This window comes from Pseudozyma hubeiensis (assembly GCF_000403515.1).
Source record: "Pseudozyma hubeiensis SY62 DNA, scaffold: PHS46, whole genome shotgun sequence".
Lineage (NCBI taxonomy): Eukaryota > Fungi > Basidiomycota > Ustilaginomycetes > Ustilaginales > Ustilaginaceae > Pseudozyma > Pseudozyma hubeiensis.
Genome location: NW_012133828.1, coordinates 19,799 through 41,052, shown reverse-complemented (window position 1 = coordinate 41,052; position 21,254 = coordinate 19,799). Strand labels below are relative to the sequence as shown.

At 56.8% G+C, this 21,254-nt stretch overlaps 8 protein-coding genes across 8 annotated transcripts in view; 4 read left to right on the top strand and 4 right to left on the bottom strand.

The window, feature by feature from the left end:
- Positions 1–79: 79 nt before the first annotated feature.
- PHSY_004964 (hypothetical protein) lies at positions 80–1,373 on the bottom strand (the record flags this gene model as incomplete). The annotated part of the gene is made up of 2 exons (XM_012335576.1): positions 80–518; positions 604–1,373. 2 exons carry the CDS (start codon positions 1,371–1,373, stop codon positions 80–82), a joined length of 1,209 nt encoding a protein of 402 aa, XP_012190966.1.
- A 2,310-nt stretch (positions 1,374–3,683) lies between these two features.
- Positions 3,684–5,026, top strand: PHSY_004963 (ribonucleoside-diphosphate reductase small chain; the record flags this gene model as incomplete). Its single annotated transcript, XM_012335575.1, has 2 exons — positions 3,684–4,004; positions 4,091–5,026. The coding sequence occupies 2 exons, from the start codon at positions 3,684–3,686 to the stop codon at positions 5,024–5,026; spliced, it is 1,257 nt and encodes a 418-aa protein (XP_012190965.1).
- A 358-nt stretch (positions 5,027–5,384) lies between these two features.
- Positions 5,385–8,162, bottom strand: PHSY_004962 (hypothetical protein; the record flags this gene model as incomplete). The annotated part of the gene is made up of 1 exon (XM_012335574.1): positions 5,385–8,162. The coding sequence occupies one exon, from the start codon at positions 8,160–8,162 to the stop codon at positions 5,385–5,387; it is 2,778 nt and encodes a 925-aa protein (XP_012190964.1).
- Positions 8,163–9,060: 898 nt separating this feature from the next.
- PHSY_004961 (hypothetical protein) lies at positions 9,061–10,968 on the top strand (the record flags this gene model as incomplete). Its single annotated transcript, XM_012335573.1, has 1 exon — positions 9,061–10,968. The coding sequence occupies one exon, from the start codon at positions 9,061–9,063 to the stop codon at positions 10,966–10,968; it is 1,908 nt and encodes a 635-aa protein (XP_012190963.1).
- A 444-nt stretch (positions 10,969–11,412) lies between these two features.
- Positions 11,413–14,319, bottom strand: PHSY_004960 (hypothetical protein; the record flags this gene model as incomplete). Its single annotated transcript, XM_012335572.1, has 3 exons — positions 11,413–13,034; positions 13,398–13,473; positions 13,537–14,319. 3 exons carry the CDS (start codon positions 14,317–14,319, stop codon positions 11,413–11,415), a joined length of 2,481 nt encoding a protein of 826 aa, XP_012190962.1.
- A 963-nt stretch (positions 14,320–15,282) lies between these two features.
- PHSY_004959 (hypothetical protein) lies at positions 15,283–16,977 on the top strand (the record flags this gene model as incomplete). Its single annotated transcript, XM_012335571.1, has 2 exons — positions 15,283–16,710; positions 16,816–16,977. 2 exons carry the CDS (start codon positions 15,283–15,285, stop codon positions 16,975–16,977), a joined length of 1,590 nt encoding a protein of 529 aa, XP_012190961.1.
- Positions 16,978–17,200: 223 nt separating this feature from the next.
- Positions 17,201–20,248, bottom strand: PHSY_004958 (likely protein kinase; the record flags this gene model as incomplete). The annotated part of the gene is made up of 1 exon (XM_012335570.1): positions 17,201–20,248. The coding sequence occupies one exon, from the start codon at positions 20,246–20,248 to the stop codon at positions 17,201–17,203; it is 3,048 nt and encodes a 1,015-aa protein (XP_012190960.1).
- Positions 20,249–20,364: 116 nt separating this feature from the next.
- PHSY_004957 (hypothetical protein) overlaps positions 20,365–21,254 on the top strand; it is a gene marked incomplete at both ends in the record, with an annotated part of 2,863 nt that continues 1,973 nt past the window's right edge. Inside the window, one exon of the mRNA XM_012335569.1 lies at positions 20,365–20,454. Coding sequence (XP_012190959.1) covers positions 20,365–20,454 — 90 coding nt within the window. The remainder of the gene's footprint in view (positions 20,455–21,254) is intronic.

The window sequence follows — 21,254 nt, the reverse complement described above, 5'->3', positions numbered from 1 at the left end:
CCGAACGTATTCATGACGCCTTCTCCAGCTTCCAGTGTCTCTGTTGCTGCGATGTAATGTCAATGTTTGCACTCTTGCTTTACAAATTCGCTTTCTTTGGCGGCACAAGTCCGAGAATGACATCTTCGGCTCTGGGCTGCTTTGCCCTCGACTCAGCGTCCTCCCTTCTCTCTCCCATAACGTCCCTTTCGTCCTGTGGCGTCCAGACCTTGTATTCTGCATCCGTCTTGTCAACCTCGTTGCCGAGAATGTAGTCGTGGAAGAGCTTCCAGATGGATTCCTCTTTGGTGAGCGTGTTGCGGGGCGGTTTTGGGTGTTTGGAGATGGCGTCTTCGAAATCGCCCTGTGAGGTGTATGCTTCGCCGTGTTGGACAGGGACGAGTTGGGCCTGCTTGCTTTTCGTGAAGGCGTTGACGTGACCGCATGCCGGCCAGTTCTTCTTGATCGGGTCGATCCAGAGGCTCTGTTTGAGGCGGTCGGAGTGGTCGAACATGCCGAGGTATTTTTCCATCATGTTTCTGTGCAAGCCAAAGAAGGAAAAAGTCAGCAGACTGTTGGAGCAGTGAAAATGCAGGGTAAGGGTGTTGGGGTGGTGCTACTTACTTGCCGATCTTTTCGTCGTCCTCAAAGCCAACGTAGAGTAAGGGAACACCCCTGAGACCTCTAGCCAAGTCAAGATTCTCTTTCCTGTTGAATGCGAAATGGGTGTGAAAGTACCACTGCACCCATTCGAGACCGGGGCCATAGGGTAGATCGTATCCGAGACCCAAGTTGGCGGCGCGAAAGATCTTTTCTTCGGCAAGTGGTTTGACGACGATCTCCATAAACCCGAACTCGGCTGCATCAGGTTCCTTTTGGTTTTGAACGAACGCATTTCCACCGCAGACATTGAGCAGTCGCTTGACTTTCGCTTTGGGCCCATAGACATGGTCTGAGGGTAAGACAGCCATGAGGTGCCCGCCCAAGCTATGGCCGATTACGGTGAGATCCACGTGAGGATTTGACTCGTAGGCCAGTCGAACGATGGAAGCGAGATCCACTTTGCACCAAGTGGATGTGAGATCGACATGCTCGGGGCACTGCCGCAATGCTTCTTCGAAGTAGTCTTCATCTTCGGCGAGCTTGACTGGGTCGCATTCGGGTGGAAAGGATGCACCAGAGTAGCGATAGTCGAAGGTGTAAGCGGCTACGCCGTTGGAAGCGAGCCAGGCGGCAACGTTGTGGTAGAAGCGAGCTTGTACTCCGGTCGCATTGGCAAAGACGACGCTGGCTTTGATGGCGACTTTTGCCTTGGGACGAAATATGGTGAGCGCGAGGGGGAAGTCGTCTGAAGCTCGATGCCTGGTGGCAATTCTCTCGATGGACTCTGTCATGGTGGTAGGATCTGCATGGGTAAGCGAGCTTTTTGCCGGTGATTCAGACGAGCAGCTGCCTTCGAGTTGCGCTTCTTCAACGAGTAGACCAGGAGAGTGGATAATCCTGTGCAGCGGGTATGGATGAATGATGGAGACGAAAGGAAGTGTCGACAGCCGAAGCAGAGGTGTGAAGACAGGCGGAGAGTGTTGTGTGAATGGAAGAAAGACCCTGAACCGGCTCACGGCTTTCAAATTGTGCCGTTGCGTGTCCGGCCAAGACACACACACAAGTACAAGTCTTTGCAGGCACACGATGAGAGCACTTGACCCTTCCTTGCTGGTGGACCAGATGCCAGACAGTGCATGTGAAGCGCTCAGAGCCGTTTGTGTGGGTTCGTGGCATGTGCTGTGCCGCCGTGTCGGCTCTCGTGTGAATAGGAGCAAGGCGTATTGTCGAAGCGTGGTGTCTGACTGGCAGCTGAAATTCAAGCGAGCTTCATGCTCCGAAAATACCCCAACACGACCTGAAATCAGGAGGCAGTTCTTGTGCCAGTGTGGAGTAAGAGCCGCGAAAGATCGTCATCGGCAAAGTGATGTTCGGATCGGAAGCGTGCATGCAATCGACGATGTGACAGGCAGGGAGTGGATCGCCGATGTTTGACAGGTTGGCTTCATTTGCTCGGTGTCACGATCCGTTCCAGTTGACTCGGCGGGGTTCACAGATCTTATCAGATCACGAAACGCGAAACGATGCGCGTGCGTGCCTGCCAAGCCCGCGTCGTTTGCGATTGACACTGCGATCGAGTGCACATGTTGCACACCAGCTCAAGCGCGTTCGCCTCTTGATCTCGTACCCATGCGACGGACGCGAACCTAATATCGTGGGGCCTCTGGACGCGAATCGTTCGCACAGACACCCGGAGTTGAGTCGAAACTTTGTGCATTGTCCGACCTGAGCCCGACCATGGGAACGCAAACTAACATGCAGCAAGCCATGCATGCTAGCATTCTCTGCAGACGAGTCATCGGAGAGGTGGAGTTAAGACTGACCTTTCTCCGGCGAGCGAAATGCAAACACCGAGGGCAGCAGCCTCACACGACCTCGTTAGCAAGCTCCTCTCCAATCCCGCAGCGTGGCCATCAACCGGGCCCACGCTCGGTTGCAAGCGCGATCAGCTCATCTGTGACGCCATGATCAGCACGGAAGTTCCTTCGCACTTGCTGAGGGGGCACGTAAGGTGTTCAATAGTAGGGAAGGACAGGACCGTGACATGTGCGAGCAGGTGAGGACATTTAGCGAACCTAATGCTACGTCAAGCTGCAAAGTCATGCATCAGCAGCCGACCGCTACGATCAGGAATGTGACAAGTTCGCACCATCGACCCTGTCGGCAAGCTGGCGCCTCTTCTTTACGCGACACAGGGGCAGGACGAGGCCGGCGCGTGCCTGACGAGACGCGCTGGCCCGTTCGGAGATGGTCACATCGACGGAGTTCACGGTGTCGTATGCAGGAAGCGCGTTCATGCATGACACGGCGATTGTCTCGAGCGCGAGTCCGAACGAGGAGACGATCTTAGCATCAGACAGAGACACACGTCGTTGGCATGGCTTAGTGTCACACGTTCCAACACGTCTGCCTCTTCGCTATCTCTCAGCCCGCTGTAAATTCACCGTGGCGTAAACGGACGCGTCGAGTCAAAACTGAATTTTGCAGGATCCAACATCGCGGTCCGGAGCGTGGAAAATAATTTCCAAATACATGATTTTCGACGTGTGATTTTTGGCGTGTCGTGTAGAGAGCGCGAAGAATCCTTGCTCAACAGCACAAAGGCACAACAGCTCTCGCCGTCTCATCTGATGTCAGCCTGTCCTTTAGAGCCCAGTCAAGATTAATTGCGCGAGCCAGCAGTCTGGCTGTCTGCCACTTTGTGGAATTACAGTTAGTGGTGCTGTCACGCTACGCCGAGGCTGAGTGTGACTGCGCAACGCGTTGAGCATTTCACTCACCGCCAAACACGAAACGCTTTTTCCTGTTCGACCTTCATCACGCTCGCCCTCTCTCGCCTTTGCTTGCTCCTCGCTGCCTCAGTACAGCGCGTCGAGCCTCGCATCCCGTCGCACCAGCAAACGTACATAAGTTGCTCCTTCTCAACATCGTTCATCCCTTCCCCTCCATACCATATCCTTCTCTCCACCACTTGCGACAACTTCCTTCACCTTACTTACCGTCGCAGCATCACTCCTTGCATCCACCCCCCTCCCGGCCCCGCCATCATCACCCGTGTATAGTCAGCATCAGCATCCACCTTGCACCCACATCATACCATCATGTCCGCAGTCACTCAACACAACCTCGAGACCCCTTCCAAGAAGGTCGCCGCCGGTCTCGCTGGCATCGACGTCAACGCCACCCCTTCCAAGAAGCAGGCTACCAAGTTTGCTGCCGATGACTTTTCAGACCCCGGCTTCCTCACCAAGGGCAAGATCGTAGATGCCTCCAACGCAACCAAGGGCTCCACTCCTGCCGCTGACTCTGATGACGATGTTCACGGCAAGTTTGTCGGTGAGGTCGACCTCCCCGAGGAGGAGGAGCCTCTCCTTGTCGAGACCAGCCGTCGTTTCGTTCTCTTCCCCATCCGCTTCCACGAGGTAAGTGTTCCTTCCCAGCTCGTCTCCGCATCATTGTCTGTAACACATCTCTAACTCTCATCCACTTTCTTCTGCCCCTCCACTAGATCTGGCAAATGTACAAGAAGGCCGAGGCTTCCTTCTGGACCGCAGAGGAGATCGACCTTTCCAAGGACCTTCACGACTGGGACAACAAGCTCAACGACAACGAGCGCCACTTCATCTCCCACGTTCTCGCCTTCTTCGCCGCTTCCGACGGTATCGTTAACGAGAACCTCGTAGAGCGATTCAGCTCGGAAGTTCAGGCCGCCGAGGCTCGTTGCTTCTACGGTTTCCAGATCATGATGGAGAACATCCACTCGGAAACCTACTCGCTCCTCATCGACACCTACATCCGCGAACCAGAGCAGCGCGAGTTCCTCTTTGACGCCGTCGAGACCATCCCCGTCGTCAAGCAGAAGGCCGACTGGGCTCTCCGATGGATCAGCGACAAGCGCGCCACCTTCGCAGAGCGTCTCATCGCCTTTGCTGCCGTCGAGGGCATCTTCTTCTCTGGCTCCTTCGCCTCCATCTTCTGGCTCAAGAAGCGTGGTCTCATGCCCGGTCTCACCTTCTCCAACGAGCTCATCTCGCGTGACGAGGGTCTTCACACCGACTTTGCCTGCCTCCTCTTCAGCCACCTCAAGAAGCGCGCACACCCCGACACGGTCCTCAAGATCATCAGCGAGGCCGTCGAGATCGAGAAGGCCTTCCTTACAGACGCATTGCCCGTCAGCTTGATCGGCATGAACGCCGCGCTCATGCGTCAATACATCGAGTACGTCGCGGACCGCCTTTTGGTCTCGCTCGGCAACCCTGTCCACTACGGCGCAACAAACCCCTTCGACTTTATGGAGAACATCAGCTTGCAAGGCAAGACCAACTTCTTCGAGAAGAAGGTTGCCGAGTACGCAAAGACCGGCGTTGCACGAAGGGAGAACGAAGACGGTGGCGACGGAACACAGAAGAACACCCACACCTTCTCGCTCGAGGAGGACTTCTGAGTTGTCTCTTTTATTTCCGTCTGTCCCTCTTTCATATGTTCGTTCGCATTCTTGTCTTTTCTCAATGTACACTAGGTCTCGTCTCTTTTGCGTTTAACAATCATCACTCTCGCATGTAGCCACAGGATCGGTGTGTGCGCGATTCCGTCCGGTGAGTGCGATTTGAGAACGTTGCTGGGTAATCTGATTGTGATGGGAAGAACGGCAGGTAGCAACTCCGAACTTGAAACGACTATGCACAGCAACGACATGGCGAGTGAGAAAGCAACGCAGCAGTTGACGCGGAGGTTCGCGCGTTCACGCTTCCCAGTTGAGCATGAGCGCTTCCTGACAAACATGCAACCCCTCTCCCGATGTATCACCAACGAATAGCATCCGCCGGCAAACCACGCAGGAAAGCTCTCCTTCCAACCCCCAAACTGTCAAAGTGAAGGATCGAATAACGACTGTTCTCCTTTCCACTCTGCTGTGCATCCGGCTCCGCCGGCTTCCCGACTCCGTCCGCCTCCGCATCACCCTTCGCTGCCACGGACGCGATGTTGAACCCATTCACAGCCGACGGCACAGGTCTTTTACGACGATACACCGGTCGAGGAGTGCTCGACAGCGAGGTGGGATCGAACTCCGGTATCGCGTATTCCCACTCTTCCGCTCTTGAATCATCACCCCTCCCTTCCGCTTCAGCATCCGTGATGTTGGTGGGAGGAGTTGTGGCGTAAAAAGGGTTGAAACTCAACATGGTGGAGATCCAGCTAGGTATAGTAGGGAGGGTGAGGTTTGGAAGGAACGACGCGGACAGATTTGCGGGTGAGGTGGAAGCGCCAGTGTCGGTTTGCATCGCAGCAGGTTGGTCTACTGTAGACGAGAGACCAAAGAACGACAAGAGATGCTGGGGTAGCAGCGGCATGTACCCCAAAACATTCGATGCCAAACCACCAGCTCTCGAAGACTCCTTCGCCTCACCCTCGACACCCTCGCCTCGCACGCTGCTGGCATCCAACCCAGCACTGCGTATCAAACTAGCACCGATTCGACTCGATCCAGCCAAGAACTCGATGAGCACCGTCCCTCCCTGCATGTAGTCCTTCCTCTCAGCGCGGCGTTGTGTCTGCTGCCTCCGCTTGCGCGACTTTTCGTCGACGGAGAGCAACTCGATCGCCGAGCCGTCCGCGATGGATCGTGGACTGGAGAGGATGGAGGATGGATAGATCGCATCTCCTCGGGCGGCGAGGTGGGTGTATGGTGCATCGATGGGTAGCTGACCGCCTTCGAGGGCTTCGCGCCAGACTTGGTCCTCGATGGACCGTACTTGGTCGGTGCGCAGCGCTGAGCGAGGGAGGTGCGTTTCGGGGCTGCTTTTGGGATCGGTACTGCTTCGACGTTGTTGCTGTGGCTGGATGTCGGGGTTGACAACGTCGTCATCTGACAAAGACTCCGCAGCCGTGACAGCCTTACTTGTGCGATCTGAAAGCTCGCTCACCTGTCTCGACCTGATAGCTGGTCTTCCTCCCACTGCACCGTCCGCACCTACATCAGACGTGACCACCTTGTTCTGCTTCTTCTTCGACTTCCCCCTCGCCTTGCGCCACATCCTCACAGCAGGACCACCAACGGTACTCCCACTCGCATCGGATTCCGCGCCCGCATCATCCACCAGATCACGAAGCAGCTCTGGACGATGTCTCTCTACTGCCTTGCCACGGATCGAGGTAAAACTGGAGGGAAGGCCGTCGTGTGTGAGCGAACGAGGATCGATCTCGAGTGCGTCCGAGTCGTGGCTCGACATGGCATCGGTGTCAGATTCGGCAGTGAAGAAGGCGGCGGAGACGGAGCTGGTCGGACGCGATGGGAGGGTGTCCCGTTTGGGCGAATTTGACTGCTTTGCGGGGAGAGGGGGTGGACTGAAGGTATCGGCGGCTAGGACTGACGAGGGCCGAGGTGTAGTAGCAATGATGGAGCTGGCTCGAGGATTGGGGAGAGCTTTTTCCTCTCTGGCAATAGAAAGATCAGCAGGTAGACTGGGCAGCAGCTTGGACTCGTCGAGAAGGCCGAGGGGGGATGCGGGTGATGTGTGCTGGAAAGGTCGAATGTGCTCATCAAGAGGTGTCTCGATTTCGTCTTCGTCGTCGAGGCCGGTGTGATCGTCGTCGCTGCTGCCTGACGAGGCTTGGTCTGAAGACGGTGAAGATGCGTCGAGATCAACTTGGGAAGCCAAGACACCAGCAATTTGACCTGTGAGATTGTCGACAGCAACCAAGCTGTTTCTGTACTCCGGTGGAGCAGCTGCGTCAAATTGGCTCCTCGAAGACCCTTGGGGAGTGTCGCGAATCGTGACGGATGAGGACTCTTGCCCAAGATGCTTCGGCTCGGCTAAGAGGCTGGCTGTGGTCTGCGGATCGCTGCGTGGTATCTGTGGCTTCTGAGCGTGATGCGGTGAAGGTGGGATAATGGTTTGTTGCAAGTAGCTGTCCTGCCAGGGGAAGCCGTTCCTCTCCTTCAGCCAGGGCGGAAGCGGCACAACGGGAGCGGGGTAGGATTGTAGCAGATTCTGAAGATGGAGCACGACGGGCGCGGGAGTGCTGATGAGCCAGACGGTCCAGATGGCGCGACGACCGACATTGTCCTTTTCCCACCGAAAACGATCCAAGGCACCTTGCTCGCCGATGTCCTCGAAGAACCAGAAGCTTCCACCATCTAGGCCCTTGAGCCCTGCTCCTAGGCCTGGATAGATCTTGCGATCCGCTGCATCGAATCCATTGACTTGGGACTGAGAGACGAGCCGACCAGTGATGGGGTCACGCTTGAAGGAACGAAAGGGCAAGACGAAGCGTCGAGCGGCGCCCTGGAGCCTGTTGTCCTGGAATCCGATGGAAAGAACAAGGGTTGCTATGGTTGGATCGAGCGGGTCAGGAACGACGAGAAGCGAAAGAGGACCGTGGACGTCTGTGAGCACGACATCGGTAGACGAGGTGCGTCCGATGCCCAAGGTGTCATTGATGACGTGTGCATTGACGCGGGTGGGAGGCTGAAGTTGGGGCACAGTCTTGATGAGACGAGCGGCAGGGTGGTTAAAGACGGTGATAGAGGGCAGCGAGCGAGACGCTGCTGGGCGAGAGGCGTGGGGCGAGGAGGCCATCGAGATTGCTGCTGGTTATGAAAGGCCAACAAAGGATGGTGTTGGTGGTGGGGATGTGGATAGAGGAGGTCCAATAAGCGTTGTGTTTCGACCGAGCTGGCAGTGACGGCGTCGGCATGGTGCACGCTGTACTACCGCGAGCAGTGGCAGGGTGGAAGGATAGGGGTGTGAGCAAGTTGGTGGTGGGACAAGACAAGAGCAAGCAAGTCCAAGCGACGTGCCCCTGAGTGGCTTGCATACGCGGATCTGCAGGGTGCATGCACTCATGCAGCAGAACAACACTCGCATTCAATTTTGAGTTTCAGTGTTGAATTCCCTCAATCCACTGAATAAATCACAGATGAATGCAATGACGATCTCACATCGTTGCCTCGACTCGATCTGAAAGTGCGAGAAGCTCGTGGAAGCTGCGTGTCACTTAGACACACACACAAAGAGCTTGATTGCCGGGCTTGCTGAGCTCATACGTGGAAGCCTCGCCTTTCCCGTCCCTCGAGCCGGTCTTGTGCATATTATCGATGACACGGCAGTCGCGACTCTGTGCTACCGATCGGGCCTTCTCGTCTGCCTGTCGGAGTGTCTGCGTGCAACTTCCTATGAAAGCGAGAATGTGGAGAGCTCACCAACCAAAATGATGATGCATCGGCTATCAATTTCCACAGTCGGAATTAAGCCCGAACCTCGTCTGACAAGCACAATGACTGCGCCTCTCACCGTCCATCTCCCGCTCTACCATCCCCGCATCCCTCTTTGACTCTTCGCCTTCATCCCACACCAACGACAAGCTAGCAACTAGCCAACCCCGTCTTATGGCGCTACCAACCTGATCAATATGGAGAACTCACACTCCACCTCGGATCGTGCTGAACCATCTCGCTCAACGGCGGATCCCCGCAACATGGACGAGACCTCAGCGCAAGCATCTACGTCAAGCGCAAACGGCGAGCAAGCGTCCGCCTCTTCGACTTCGACATCTTCCCAAGACCAGCCAAGTGCCGCTCCCGCTACCACTCTTTGGGAAAACTTCATGGCCAGCTTCCGCAATGTCACCCAGTCCGGTGGCTCTGCTCAGCGCAACGAGTCTTCAACAGCGCACAATGCACCTGCACCATCAACACGAATAGACAACCCGACTCGGCGGTCTGCATCCTCACCTGGCCGCACACCGTCACCATCATCTGCACAACACGCTACCGCAGCAGACCCGGATTCGCAGGCAAGTGGATTGCCGCATCCTCCCGTTTACTTCCGCCTACCCTTTGCTGGACCGGACGGTAATCCTGCCCTTCTCGCCTTTCATCCGCAGCCATTGCCCAGCAGGGACGAGACTGCTCCAAGTTCTCCACAATCTCCAACGCAGGGTCGACCGCAGCCCTCCGCAAACACTACTGCACCCAGTCAGCCCGATCCAGCCCAGCCGACCATACACCCTACCGGTTTCCCTGGCAGCGGCAACGGCGCAAATCCTGCCGCACCACACTCGCACCCTCATCCCGATGGTCACGTCCCGGTAGCACCCTTATTTGTCCCCTTCGGCGCTTCTCCCCTGCCCTTCTCCTTCATCTATGATTCAAATACCCAGACAGCCTGGCCAATCGCTCAGGTCACTCCCGGATCACCGCCCGGAGGACCCTCACCTGATGCTCCAGAGTCCCAGCAGCCACGGCTCGTCGCCGGACCGCCTTTCCGCATCCTCCTCGACATCCACTTCACCCCAGCACCAGAACCGGAGCAGCCCGACCCCAAGATGGCTGCCGATTTTGTCAAGCAGCTGGAACGCGCCGATGCAGAGCTCCGAGCACGTATGGCTCGCCTGGGCATGGGTAGCATCGGCGGCTTCGGCGATACCATCGCTGGTGGCGCTGAAGCGGACGCCCTGCTTGGGTGCGGCATCTGTCTCGACAGCTACGACACGGACGACCGCCCCGAATGGATCGATGGCCCCAAAAGCCAGGACGAAGCCGTCGTAGCAGTACCCTGCTCCGGCCACCATACCCTCCACGCCGGCTGCCTACGCGACTGGCTTGAAAAGCTTCCTCCCTCCCAGTGGACTTGTCCCTTTTGCAGAGCAAGCATCGGCCCCAGCCCAAACAAAGGCAACGCACGAGACACGTCCTCATCCTCCCCTACCAAGTCCGCGGCTATCCCGTCCGCTTCGGCTGCTCACACGACGCTGCGTGAAGAGGTGAGGGCACGAGAGCGCAAGCGCGGATGGCGATGCGATGCGCCCGCTTGTCTTCCACGCTATCCTCTCGCCTCTCAGCCCGACGATGGTCATCTCGAACTCCCCGAAACCACCGACGACATGACCACCGAGCTGGTCAAACTGGCTCCATGCCATCACGAGGTTCACCTTGACTGCCTGTGCACCAGCATGCGCATCGAGAATGACCTCGTCGGCGCACATGATCTTGACGCCATCCTCAGTGGCAGCGATTCTGACGCTTCTTCGTTGGACCAAGATGACCAGCCGGACCAGCTTGATTCATCGACGGAACAAGCCGATGAGCAGCAGCAGCAGCAACGCGACACGGTGGGCAAATGGGTCAACTGTCCAACTTGTCGTAAGGAATCTTGGGCACAACTGCCTCTGCGACGTCGCCCGACGCGTCCTGCTCCTGAAGCAGCCAAAGTCGACACGCTCGGTGATGGCGACAAAGTTGCGAAAGCGGTGCAGCCCTCTGATCAGTCTATTTCTTATAAAGGTGCAACCCGCCAAGTCGCTGAAGAAGCACGCGCATCACAGAACGCCGCTGACGACGAAGTCGCTGTCAACGCCTTGCTCGAGTCAGGTGGTTCCACCTGAACCTCGTCCTTCACCAGCATTCTTCATCACATCTGACCGCAGTCGATCGTATCTTGCCACGCACGCATTCTGAGCATCTCGCACGTCTCATTCTATTCCTGTTTCTCTTAGCATATTCATTCATCTTCTTTGTACTTGTAGTTCGTACCGCATCAAAGCATCACATTCCAATCGTCGCGTTCGAGGTCCTGGTATGCGTCTCGCGTTGGCTTTCGCGCAGAATACCCTGCGACCGTCCCAATTGCATCGCCGTGTGCTCAACTGGTGGCCACGAAACATAATCTCCATCGTCAGCTTAGACTGAATGCTCACCATGACCCTCAAAATCACGTCTGGGCGGGGAATGGTATCATGGAGAGACTGAATGGTATCATTCGAAAAGGAAAAAACCTAGCGAGAAAAAACAAGTACAAAATTTGGGGTCGTAAAAAGACTTTGTCGTTATCAAGCGGTTCTCTCTGCACCGTGCGCGTGGCGGGCTGGCGCTCCGGTGTAGGAGCCGGCACTGTCTCCAAGTAAAGGGTCCAAGGTGAGCGTCGAAGTGTTGTAAGCACCTGCATGTGCCTCACCAGCCACCGGCGTCGACGTTTCGTCACGAGAGAGATTCGAGTTGACCCCGATACTCGGTCGTGGATCCTCCGAGAAACGGTGGTCCAGATGACCTCCAATCGCCGGCGCCGGTACGGGCGAAGATGTCGAAGTGCCGTGCTGGCTAGGCTCGGCCATCATGCGACTGACCACGTCGCCAAGACCATCCTGATGCGCCGCTGTAGGAACAGTGGCGAGGCCAGGAGAGCCAATGATGGCAGCTGTCTCGCTATCGATCGTCTCGCTGGCACTGACACGATGTCCTGCCGAGGCTGCAACACCACTGTCGGCAGTGGCACCCACTCGTCCCTGATTGTTAGTGGTGGATCTCTCGTCGATAGTAGTCTGTCCGTCGTCGGCGTTGGCTGCGTCCTTCTCTGCCTGCTTTGCTGCGGCTTCCATGGCCACCTTGCGTTCGCGTGCTTCGTGGGCACTTGTCACGAGTCGGACCAGCTCTGATCGTAGCGGCTGATACGCTTCCAATGTGCCGGCAAATGGCTCTCTTCCAGCAGCTCCAGCACCGGCAAGGCGCGCAAATATCGGCACGCTGGCGGTTCCAAAGACGAGCTCCGGCAGCTCTTCCTCGTCTTCATCGTCCAAGTTGGTGGCAGGCACGTCTTGCGAGACCGTGTTCCCCTCTTGCTCATTCATCTTGTTGAAAAACGCCTCTCTGCGTGCATCGCCAATGCTCTTCGCAGAGGCTGCTGTGCGGAAACTTTTGATACTGGCTGTCCGCCTCAAGCCACCTTGGTGCCCGCTAACGCTCTCTTCAACCTCATCGATTTTGTCCGTGGAAGTGAAGTTGAGCGAGCGCTGAGACTTGATCGCGGCCTGATCAAACTGCGACTGGGTCGAGGGAAAGACGGTGCGCTGAGAGGGCATGGCGATGAGCACAGTGATGTTAACAGAGGCGGGGGTGCTGGTATCTGCTTTGGCGTTTTTGGCGTCTGCGTCGGTTCCGTTGTAGCTTGCCTCGGCTGTGAATGCATTGCGAGCGGTGCCATTGGCGTCGTCGTGCGAGCTGCTGTCACCATGACGGCGCAAGAAAGAAGGTACGTGCAGGCGACGAGTCAGACCGCCGGTGGGTGAGGATGAGGGTGGGTAGGAAAAGTCATCTTGGGCGCCTGCGTTTGTGCCGACAGGATCGGCAACAGCACCGCTGGAGGAACCGGTGCCGGAGGTTTTAGATTTTGGGAAGAGATCCGAGTAGAGAACAGGTGGTACGGCTGCCGAGATGGGCATGACAGCATCCCAGCCTTTTGCTTTCACCTCGGCATCGTAAGCAGCCGGGCGGAAATCGTGTGCGATGCGAGCCTCGAGCAGCTTTGGAGGTGTGAGCGTGTCTTCAATCTCCCTCGTCGGTCCGAGCAAACGGTCAAAGGGGCCGTCCGGAAGCAACCCGAGGCGACGGAGGCGCCGATTGCGCATGATGATCCTCAGGAGAACGAAGCAAACGACAATGACGAAGAGAGCGATGGCTGTGAGGGCAAAGGAGAGGAAGGGAACGGGGATGTCAGAGCCTTGAGATCCGAAGGGATTGGGACTTTGCCTTTTGACGAGACGTAAGGCACGGATTGCAAAGCTTCCGAGAGGCGAGCCGTACTGAGATCGCAAGATGGAATCGGAGCAAGGGGGGAAGCAAAAAATACTAACCAATGATCAGTGTCTGCAGTAATGAAGGCAGATGTAGCGTTGAGACGAGACGAGACGACCAGGCGAATGCCACAGCGACGGGGTGCGTGGACGGAGAGACAAGAAGAAAAGCATGGGTTGAGCTTTTGACCTAATACAACGACGACAACCGGCGACCAGCCACATTGAACGCGCGAATAGTAGCGTACGCGTACTCCGAACGAGGATGAGGTTGCGCACGGCGCGTTTGCGACCTGGCAGCGGCACGAGGCGAAGGAAACAACCCTGTCGAGCACGGCAAAGTTTCGGCGGTGACGGAGATAGGAATCGAACTCAGATAATACTTACGAATACGCTGGGTGGAGTGCTCGAGCCTGCAAAGGGGTTGCTGAAGCCAGAGTCGGTGTTGGTGGGAGAGGAGGAGGAGGTCTGTCGCTTTGAGAGTCGAGTGGGCGAAAGCGGCAAAGTCTTGCTCGACCGGGGTGCGTGCTCGTTGATAGCGACCTCGTTTTTCTGAGACCAGATACGCTCGATCTCGGCGACAAAGTCGGCAGGCTGGTGCCCGAGGTCGCAATCCTTCCAAGCGCCTCCATCGCGGATGCACCTCTTGCCGTTTTCGAAGACGATGGTGCAAGATTTGGCGAGGTCGGCTTTCTTGGAGGCCTTGACGCTATGTTGCAGGAGTTTCTTGCCTTGCTTGCCATGTGCACACTTTGCGATGCCATCCTTGTCCCACGAGGGTCCGTCGACGACACGCAGACATCTCTGTGCGAGACCCTCATCGCCGATCTTGGAGAGACCTGCGTAGTTCTGACACTGGAGAAAGTTCCACCACTTCTTCTGAGCGGCGCTTGGACTGAGGTCGAAGTCTTCACCGGCCCGAACAGGATCGAGTGCATCTTGAACGCAAAGCTGCTGAATGTTGCCGGCGCACTCCTGGTCGCCATGCATGCATGAGACGCCATATTTGCTGTTCTTTTTGTCTTGATCGATGCTTCCAATGTAGCTCATAGTGACGCGGGTCTTGGCATTGACACGGTCGAGCACTTTGTCGAAGGCTGCTTCGCAAGCGAGGGCATCTGGACATCTGGACATGACGGCGAGGGTGACGTTTACGCGCTGGAGACCCATCGCTTCGTAGTAGGCGGGAGATGCATCTGGGGTGGAGAATGGCGACTGCTGGCGAGCTTCCAATGTTGCCAAGGCCGGACTTGCAACGACGGCAGACGAGCACCAAAGCGCTATACCGAGCAATTGGAGGACCAACGTGGACGACGCCAGGGTGCGCCAGGTGCGCGGCCGAACATGCTTCGTCATATTGGAGGCTATACGAGTGCGAGTCGATGGTCCGTTCGAGATGACCGAGCGCCGCGGTGGTCGTGGAGCAGAAGGGCGACGACCCAAGGATTTGGTATGATTTATGGGCCCATGTGAGCTGTCGGAAATGGTGACGATGGGCTCGCGAAGTGAATGTCGACGCCTTGCTCACTGATGATGTTTAGAGTGGAGCAATAAGTGAGCAAGAGAATGGAAGCTGAAGTGAAGATGAGGGTCGTGATGGTCGGAGGCAAGATAACGTAGAGTGTCGCATCGACGAACGGCTTCTGCTGCTCTGCCGATGCAAGAGACGGTCAACCCCGCAGCCCCTCCCTCAGCCCACTTTGGCTGCCACAGACAGAGACTGCTTTTTCGCCGTGCGTGCTTCGAGCTCGCTTATTTTGACCATTCTCTCCGTCCCCGCGCTTCAAGCGCTGTCTTTCTTAATCAGCTCGGTTCTCAGCCTCCGAAAAATCGAGAATCATTGGCAGTGTTTGGAAACGATGGTCGCACATTTAAACTTTTCGGACCACCCTTCGGAAAGGTCCTTTCCCGCCTCCAGTGCCAAAGACCCTGAAGCGGAGTCGCTCGGCTGTTCCGGACATGCCGTCGAAGCCGCTTTCCGTTCCTCACCGTCCTTGTCATACTGTCACCTTCTCCTTCGTCCCACGCTGACGTCGGAGCAGCCGGGTGATCCAGACAGAGAGAGAGTCTGTCTATATATTGTCATTTCTCGTCTCATCAGCCATCGTCCACGTCTGGCTTTCCTCGAGCAAAATGGCGTCAACCTCTTCCTCATCCTTGCTGCGCGTCTTCGGCCGCAGTGCTGCGCCCGCTCAAGCTCAGCGGCTTCGCAGTTGCCGTCAGTTCCAGCGACATCTGACTCAGCAAGCCTCACCTCTTCAAGAGACCAACGCCGTCCGAGAGATTCACAAGCTCATGGCCGAGGTGAGAGGTGCACATCCACAGAAACTCAAGCTTAGCATGCCAAGTAAGTTGTCGTCTCGTGATCCGCAACGTCTCCGACGTATCCCCCGGCCGGTAGCTGACACGAACTTGACTCGGTTTCTGTCTCAATCGTGCGCAATGACAGCGCGGCTCGCGCCACGCAGAAGCTGGATGAAGGAGATGCAATTTCAACAGCACCCAGCAGAAGGTACGATTCAACCCGGAACATCCGAACTCCCGGAAGCCATGCTCAGACCAAAACGGATGCAAGATAGCTATGTAGAGCTCTACCTACCCTTCACTGAAGACCCCGAGCTGCTCGAAAAGTACATCGCTACGTCGGGCTTGATTCGTCTCGGAAAAGTGCTCGAAGATCTCGATAGTCTAGCTGGTGGCATTTCGTATCAGCACGCTCTCGGAGGGCATCCCAGCGAAGGATCCGCACCAGTCTACATTGTTACTGCTTCCGTCGATCGACTCGATCTGTTGGCTCCGCTTACTGCCGACGCCAACTACCGTCTCAGCGGCCACGTCATCTACGTCGGCTCCAGTAGTATGGAAGTATTCGTCAGCATCGAGCAGCTCACCGAACCGATGCGGCCCAACAAGATCTGCCTCACCGGTCGATTCACCATGGCAGCCCGAAACGCCCATACGCTATCGAGTCAGCGCATCGCTCCTCTCATCCTCGAAACCGATGCCGAGAGGGCTCTGTTCGCCATGGGAGAGGCACACAAGAATCGCAAACGTACCGAGGCCGCCTCTTCGCTTGAAAAAGTACCGCCGAGCAAGGAGGAAGCCTTTCTACTTCACAGTCAATACCTTCGCGGCCTCCAAGCAGGCATGTTTGCCACCGACGACTTGCACGGTCCTGCCATGAAGCTCGAGCCCGTCGATCATCCCAACGGCGCCACGCTCGTGCCCGTCCGCAAGACGAGCTTGAGCACCACCATGCACATGCACCCTCAACAACGAAACGTCCATCAGAAGATCTTTGGTGGCTTCCTGATGCGATCCGCTTACGAGCTTGCTTGGATGGTGTCCGCTTCCTTCGTCAACCGACACGTCCAGTTCCTTTCGCTCGACGCACTGTCCTTCCATGCGCCCGTCCCCATCGGTGCAATGCTTCAGCTCTCTTCCCAAATTGCCTACACCTCGGAACCGGACCAACATCCCCAACGTCACACCATCGCCGGCGTCACCGTCCTCGCAGAGGTGGTTGACCTTGAAACAGGCGAACGTAAAAAGAGCAACACTGTGAGCATTGCGGCTTGATCCAACATCGTCGGCGTTCGAGTCATCCTTTTGCAGCTCACCAGTCTCGCTAAACAACTTCTTATCCTCTTTTTTCTCGCCTCACAGTTCCACTTCAGCTTTGATCTTGGAGAAACTGATCACCAGGTGCTACCACAAACCTACAAGGAGGCCATGGAGTTCATCGAGGGCAAGCGTCGTGTCGAGATCGGCACCGAGATGCGTCGACTCTACCAAGGAGAGCAGCAGGTCGAACAGCCGCCGCAGTGAGCATTCGTGCAAGCAACTTGGCATTGGCAGCTTGGCATCAGTCTCGACTCCTCCTTGACTCAGCAATTCATCATCGCAGCCGAGAGTGTTCGAATGGTCAAATGAAAGTGAGACATCGCGTGGATGCTGTGCTGCGGTGGTTGGTCATAATGAAAACGATAGCATGGTGCGAGGGGAAGATGGATCTAAATAGAAAATTGTGCTGTTTGAGACGTCGTTGATGTCATCGAGACAGCGTTGGAGCGGGAGATGGATTTGACACATGCGACGAGGGCGAGTCAGTTCTGCTGCGGCTGACACCTGGCCTTGCCTCGGCATCAACACTGGCCAGACTCGCACCCGTCGGTACATTGCCACCGATGCCCCCGCCGAACTGCTCCTGCAACGTCGAGAGACGCTTGTTGATGCTCTTGATGTACTTGTCAATCATCAAGATGCTGCCTTCGCTTAGGCTCAACGAATCCTCACCTGGATCCAGCAACGAAGACAGCATCGAGCTGGCCGTCTCGTAGGCCAATAAGCAGTGTGATGGATCCCAGCCGCTCCCTTCCCGGTGATTCTCGAGCTCGTCAGTTGCAGCTGCTCGAGCCACTTCCACTGCCTTGTCGAAGATGAGCTTGTCCACCTGCTGTGCCGACTCCGGAAGCTCGTTGCAACGTGAGCGCGCAAAGTCGGCCTTGTCGTACACCTCGTTGAAACGTGCCCGAAGCCACTGCACCACGTCGTTGAGCTCGGCGCTGGTCACAGCAGGCACTCCGGGGCGCGAACGTGCCTCGACGTGCTTCCTGGTAAGCGTGATAGCACGCTGTAGAAAGGCTAGGCTGCGAACATAGAGCATCAGCGCTTCTGCCGATGCAGCCTCGGCAGCTACCGGATCAAGCGCAGACGATGACGAAGAAGAGATCGACCCGACACGCCGGCCGGACGCTTGGACGCTGTTTCGACCCGGCGAGATGCCTGTGGTGGCCGTCGAGGAGTCCAAGTCTTGCGAGAGCTGATGTGGACCGTCAGGGAAAAAGTGGGCGAGCTTCGAGTCGGCAAATTCCGAGAGCACAAATGCCTTCTGGCCCAGATCCTCTAGCGTGCTCAGCAAATACATCTCGGCTTCGTCCAACGTGTCGGCTGGTCGCAGGAATCCACGTCTCTGTGCTCTCGTACGCACCAGCGCCGCGGCGTCTCTCAACGACACGCCGGACGGGACTCCGAACAGACGCAGCGAGGCCATGCTGATCGCCTTGGCAAGAGCGCTCGAAGGCCCGCCATTGCCGCCGCCACCGGACAGACCGAAGCCTGCCAGCTTTTGTCCCAGCAAGCTGACGTCCTCTTTTGGTGTTGATGTCGCCAAGCCGTCCCGACGAGCACTCTGTGTGCTGGCGACGGCATCCGATGCTGTGATGACCTGACCGCCTTGGCGCGTCGATGGCGAACCGGAAGATGACAGGCTAGCGCGGCGTGGATTGGATGACGGTCTTGCGCCTGGCGGAAGCGCAAATGCCCCGGTCGAAGCCGTGTCCGCATTGCCGGCGATTCGAATGGGCTGGGTGGTCGGCACCGCGCTTTGTGCAGCAGGCGGTGATGCGCCGGACGTGTTAGGGATGGACCCGGAAGCGAGGCGCGACAGGCGTGATGGTCTGCGGGAGACCATTGACAGCCTGCTCTGCGGCGAAGCTGCTAGTTCGTCGGCCAAAGCGTTGACCTCGACGTTTTGTTTCTCGATCATGACGTATTCCTTGCCCAGGAAGCTGTCCTCACCGTCTTTCGAAGAAACGAGGTCGTTGGTGCCCGGCGCTGCAGGGCGCGTTCCGTCTGGGCCGCCTGGCAGCTGAGACCCCTCTTGGATGATGCCCGGCGAGCTCGGCACCCGCGTCACGGCAGGTGGCACGTGTCTCGCCGGATCGTCTGGATGGGGTGATTCGCTGGTGACATATTTCGCCGAGAAAGATCGAGGCGGATTTCTTGCGGGTCTACCGACCTCTTGCGTTGCTTTGCTTGAGTCGGTAGCTTCTCGTGGAACCAATTTCGGGCTTCCATCTTGCTTGCTCCGAGATCGCTCGTGGTGCGATGTAGGGTCTTGATGGGATGGGGATGGTGCTGCACTGCTCGGAGACTGTACGTCAGACGTCGCGGTCGATGGTCCCACTGAGGACACCGACGCGTCCTTGAATCCAGACGATGGTATGATGACGCTGCGTTCGCTCCGCTGGAGATCTTCGTACTTTTCGATCGCGTCAGGCTGAGCATGTGGACGAATGAAGGCCTTGAAATCGCTGATGACTGGACTTGCGAAAAAGTCGTCGAAGCTCATTCGGCTGACAGGCTTTTGTCGGAGTAGCTGACGGATCAGGATCTTGACGTCTCCGGAGACGGGATGCGGCGGTGGCAGAGGAGTTTCACCCAGCTCCTGCCGACGCGCAGCTTCCCTGGCAAGGGAGCCTGCCGATCTTTCGTCTGGGAACTTGATCTTGTCCTCGCCTCTTTCGATGCGTTTGAGAAGCTCGACGTGGTTTGCGGCTTTGAACGGCGGCTTGCCTACGGTCATCTCGAAAAGCACAGCACCCACAGACCAGAGGTCCGCCTTTGCGTCGTACTTCTCGAAGCGCAGGATTTCGGGAGCCATATAGAGCGGCGATCCGCACAGAGTCTCTGCGAGAGCGTTGACACTCAAGTGACGGGCAAAGCCGAAATCGGCGACCTTCATCTGAGGTATTTCGCGCGGGTTCCCAAGCGCTAGAAACGCAGCGTCCGGAGGCTGAAGCAAGAGGTTCTGCGGCTTGATATCGCGATGTACAATGTCACGAGCGCGCATGAATTCGAGCGCAGCAGCGAGCTGGGTCAAGATGGAACGGACGATGGTTTCGTTGAGACCGCCGTCGGCAGGGTGTGGGTAGGTCGGCTTTTGGGCTCGTGTCAAAGAACCGGGCGCTGCCATGCCGGCGCGTTCGTAGATGTCGAAACGCTTCTTGATATACTGCGAGAGGTCGCCGGAGGCGCAAAAGGCCATGACGAGGTAGATCTGGGTCTCCGTCTTGAGGCATTCTTTGAGCTCGACAATGTTGGGATGATGGATGGCCTTGAGAATGGCGATCTCGCCCTCGAGATTGTCCAAGAGCTTGGGTGTGAGCTTCTTGCGGATCACAATCTTGATGGCAACAGGCTCACGAGGTTGCAGGCGGTGGCCCTTGTGGACGACAGCGAAAGATCCTTTACCGATCTCATTTTCGATGACAAAGTCGCCGATACGTTCATCTCGACCTGTTGAGCTCCTGGACATTGATATCAGGGTGGTGGAAAGTCGTTCGTAGAGTTGTGACTGCCAGCAAGGAAAACCGTACGGACAATAGCTAGACTGTGTCAGCTACGCCGCTGCTCAGTATTCGGCTTGGCTCGATGCTCGAGATAGGACGACGCCAGAGCACTGAGAAGGAAGGACTCCTGATGCGCGTTGCGTGCCGAATACGGCGGCAAATTGACGACGAGGTGCGAAGCCGTATGCGACAGACGTTGATCCGCCAGAAACGAGATCGCGAGGCCGAGATTGAATGCGATGGATGATGGGTGCAGTCAAAAGGATGCAAGCGACTTTGATTTGCAGATGCAGCTGGGCAACACTGGGCGTGGTTCCAGCGAGGAATGCTTTCTGTTGCTTGGCTGTGAATGTGAAGTTCTGAGAGTGGTGCTCAGCTCAGCAATGGCCTGAGCACGACCAGCGAGGCTTGACGGTTCACTCGGGTAGCAGCACGAGTAACAGAGAAGCCAGACGGGAGGACGCACGTCAGGACCTGGCGAGAGGCGGGTTTTGTGTCGTTGTTGATGATGGTGAGTGTGGTGGAATAGAAATCTTGCCGGCGGAATTCGAAAGCAGGCGACTGGTCAATGATGATGATGGTGATGGTGGATCGAGATGGCGGCCTATGCATGGATGCTCAGCCACACCGACGGACACTCAGTCGCACACAAACCTCCCTCGGTCGGCTGCATTCAAGGTTGGCGAGGGCCGCTGCCGCTGTTATTTTTGCGCACCTGCACGAGCATGCAGCATGGGTCTTCACCGACCACACATCCTCGCTCTGCAAAGGCCTGGCTTATCGGTGCCCCTTTCTACCCAGACTGCATCACAAGCTGCTGACCCGCCTGACCGACTCGTCTTGGTAGGATCGGCAGTAACTAATATTTAGCAGACTGATTGAATGCATGGGGTCACACTCACACGCGCGCGCGCTGGATCCGGATCCCTGGCCGCTGAGCAAGGCGGTCAGAAGCGATTTCAGGGTCCTCTT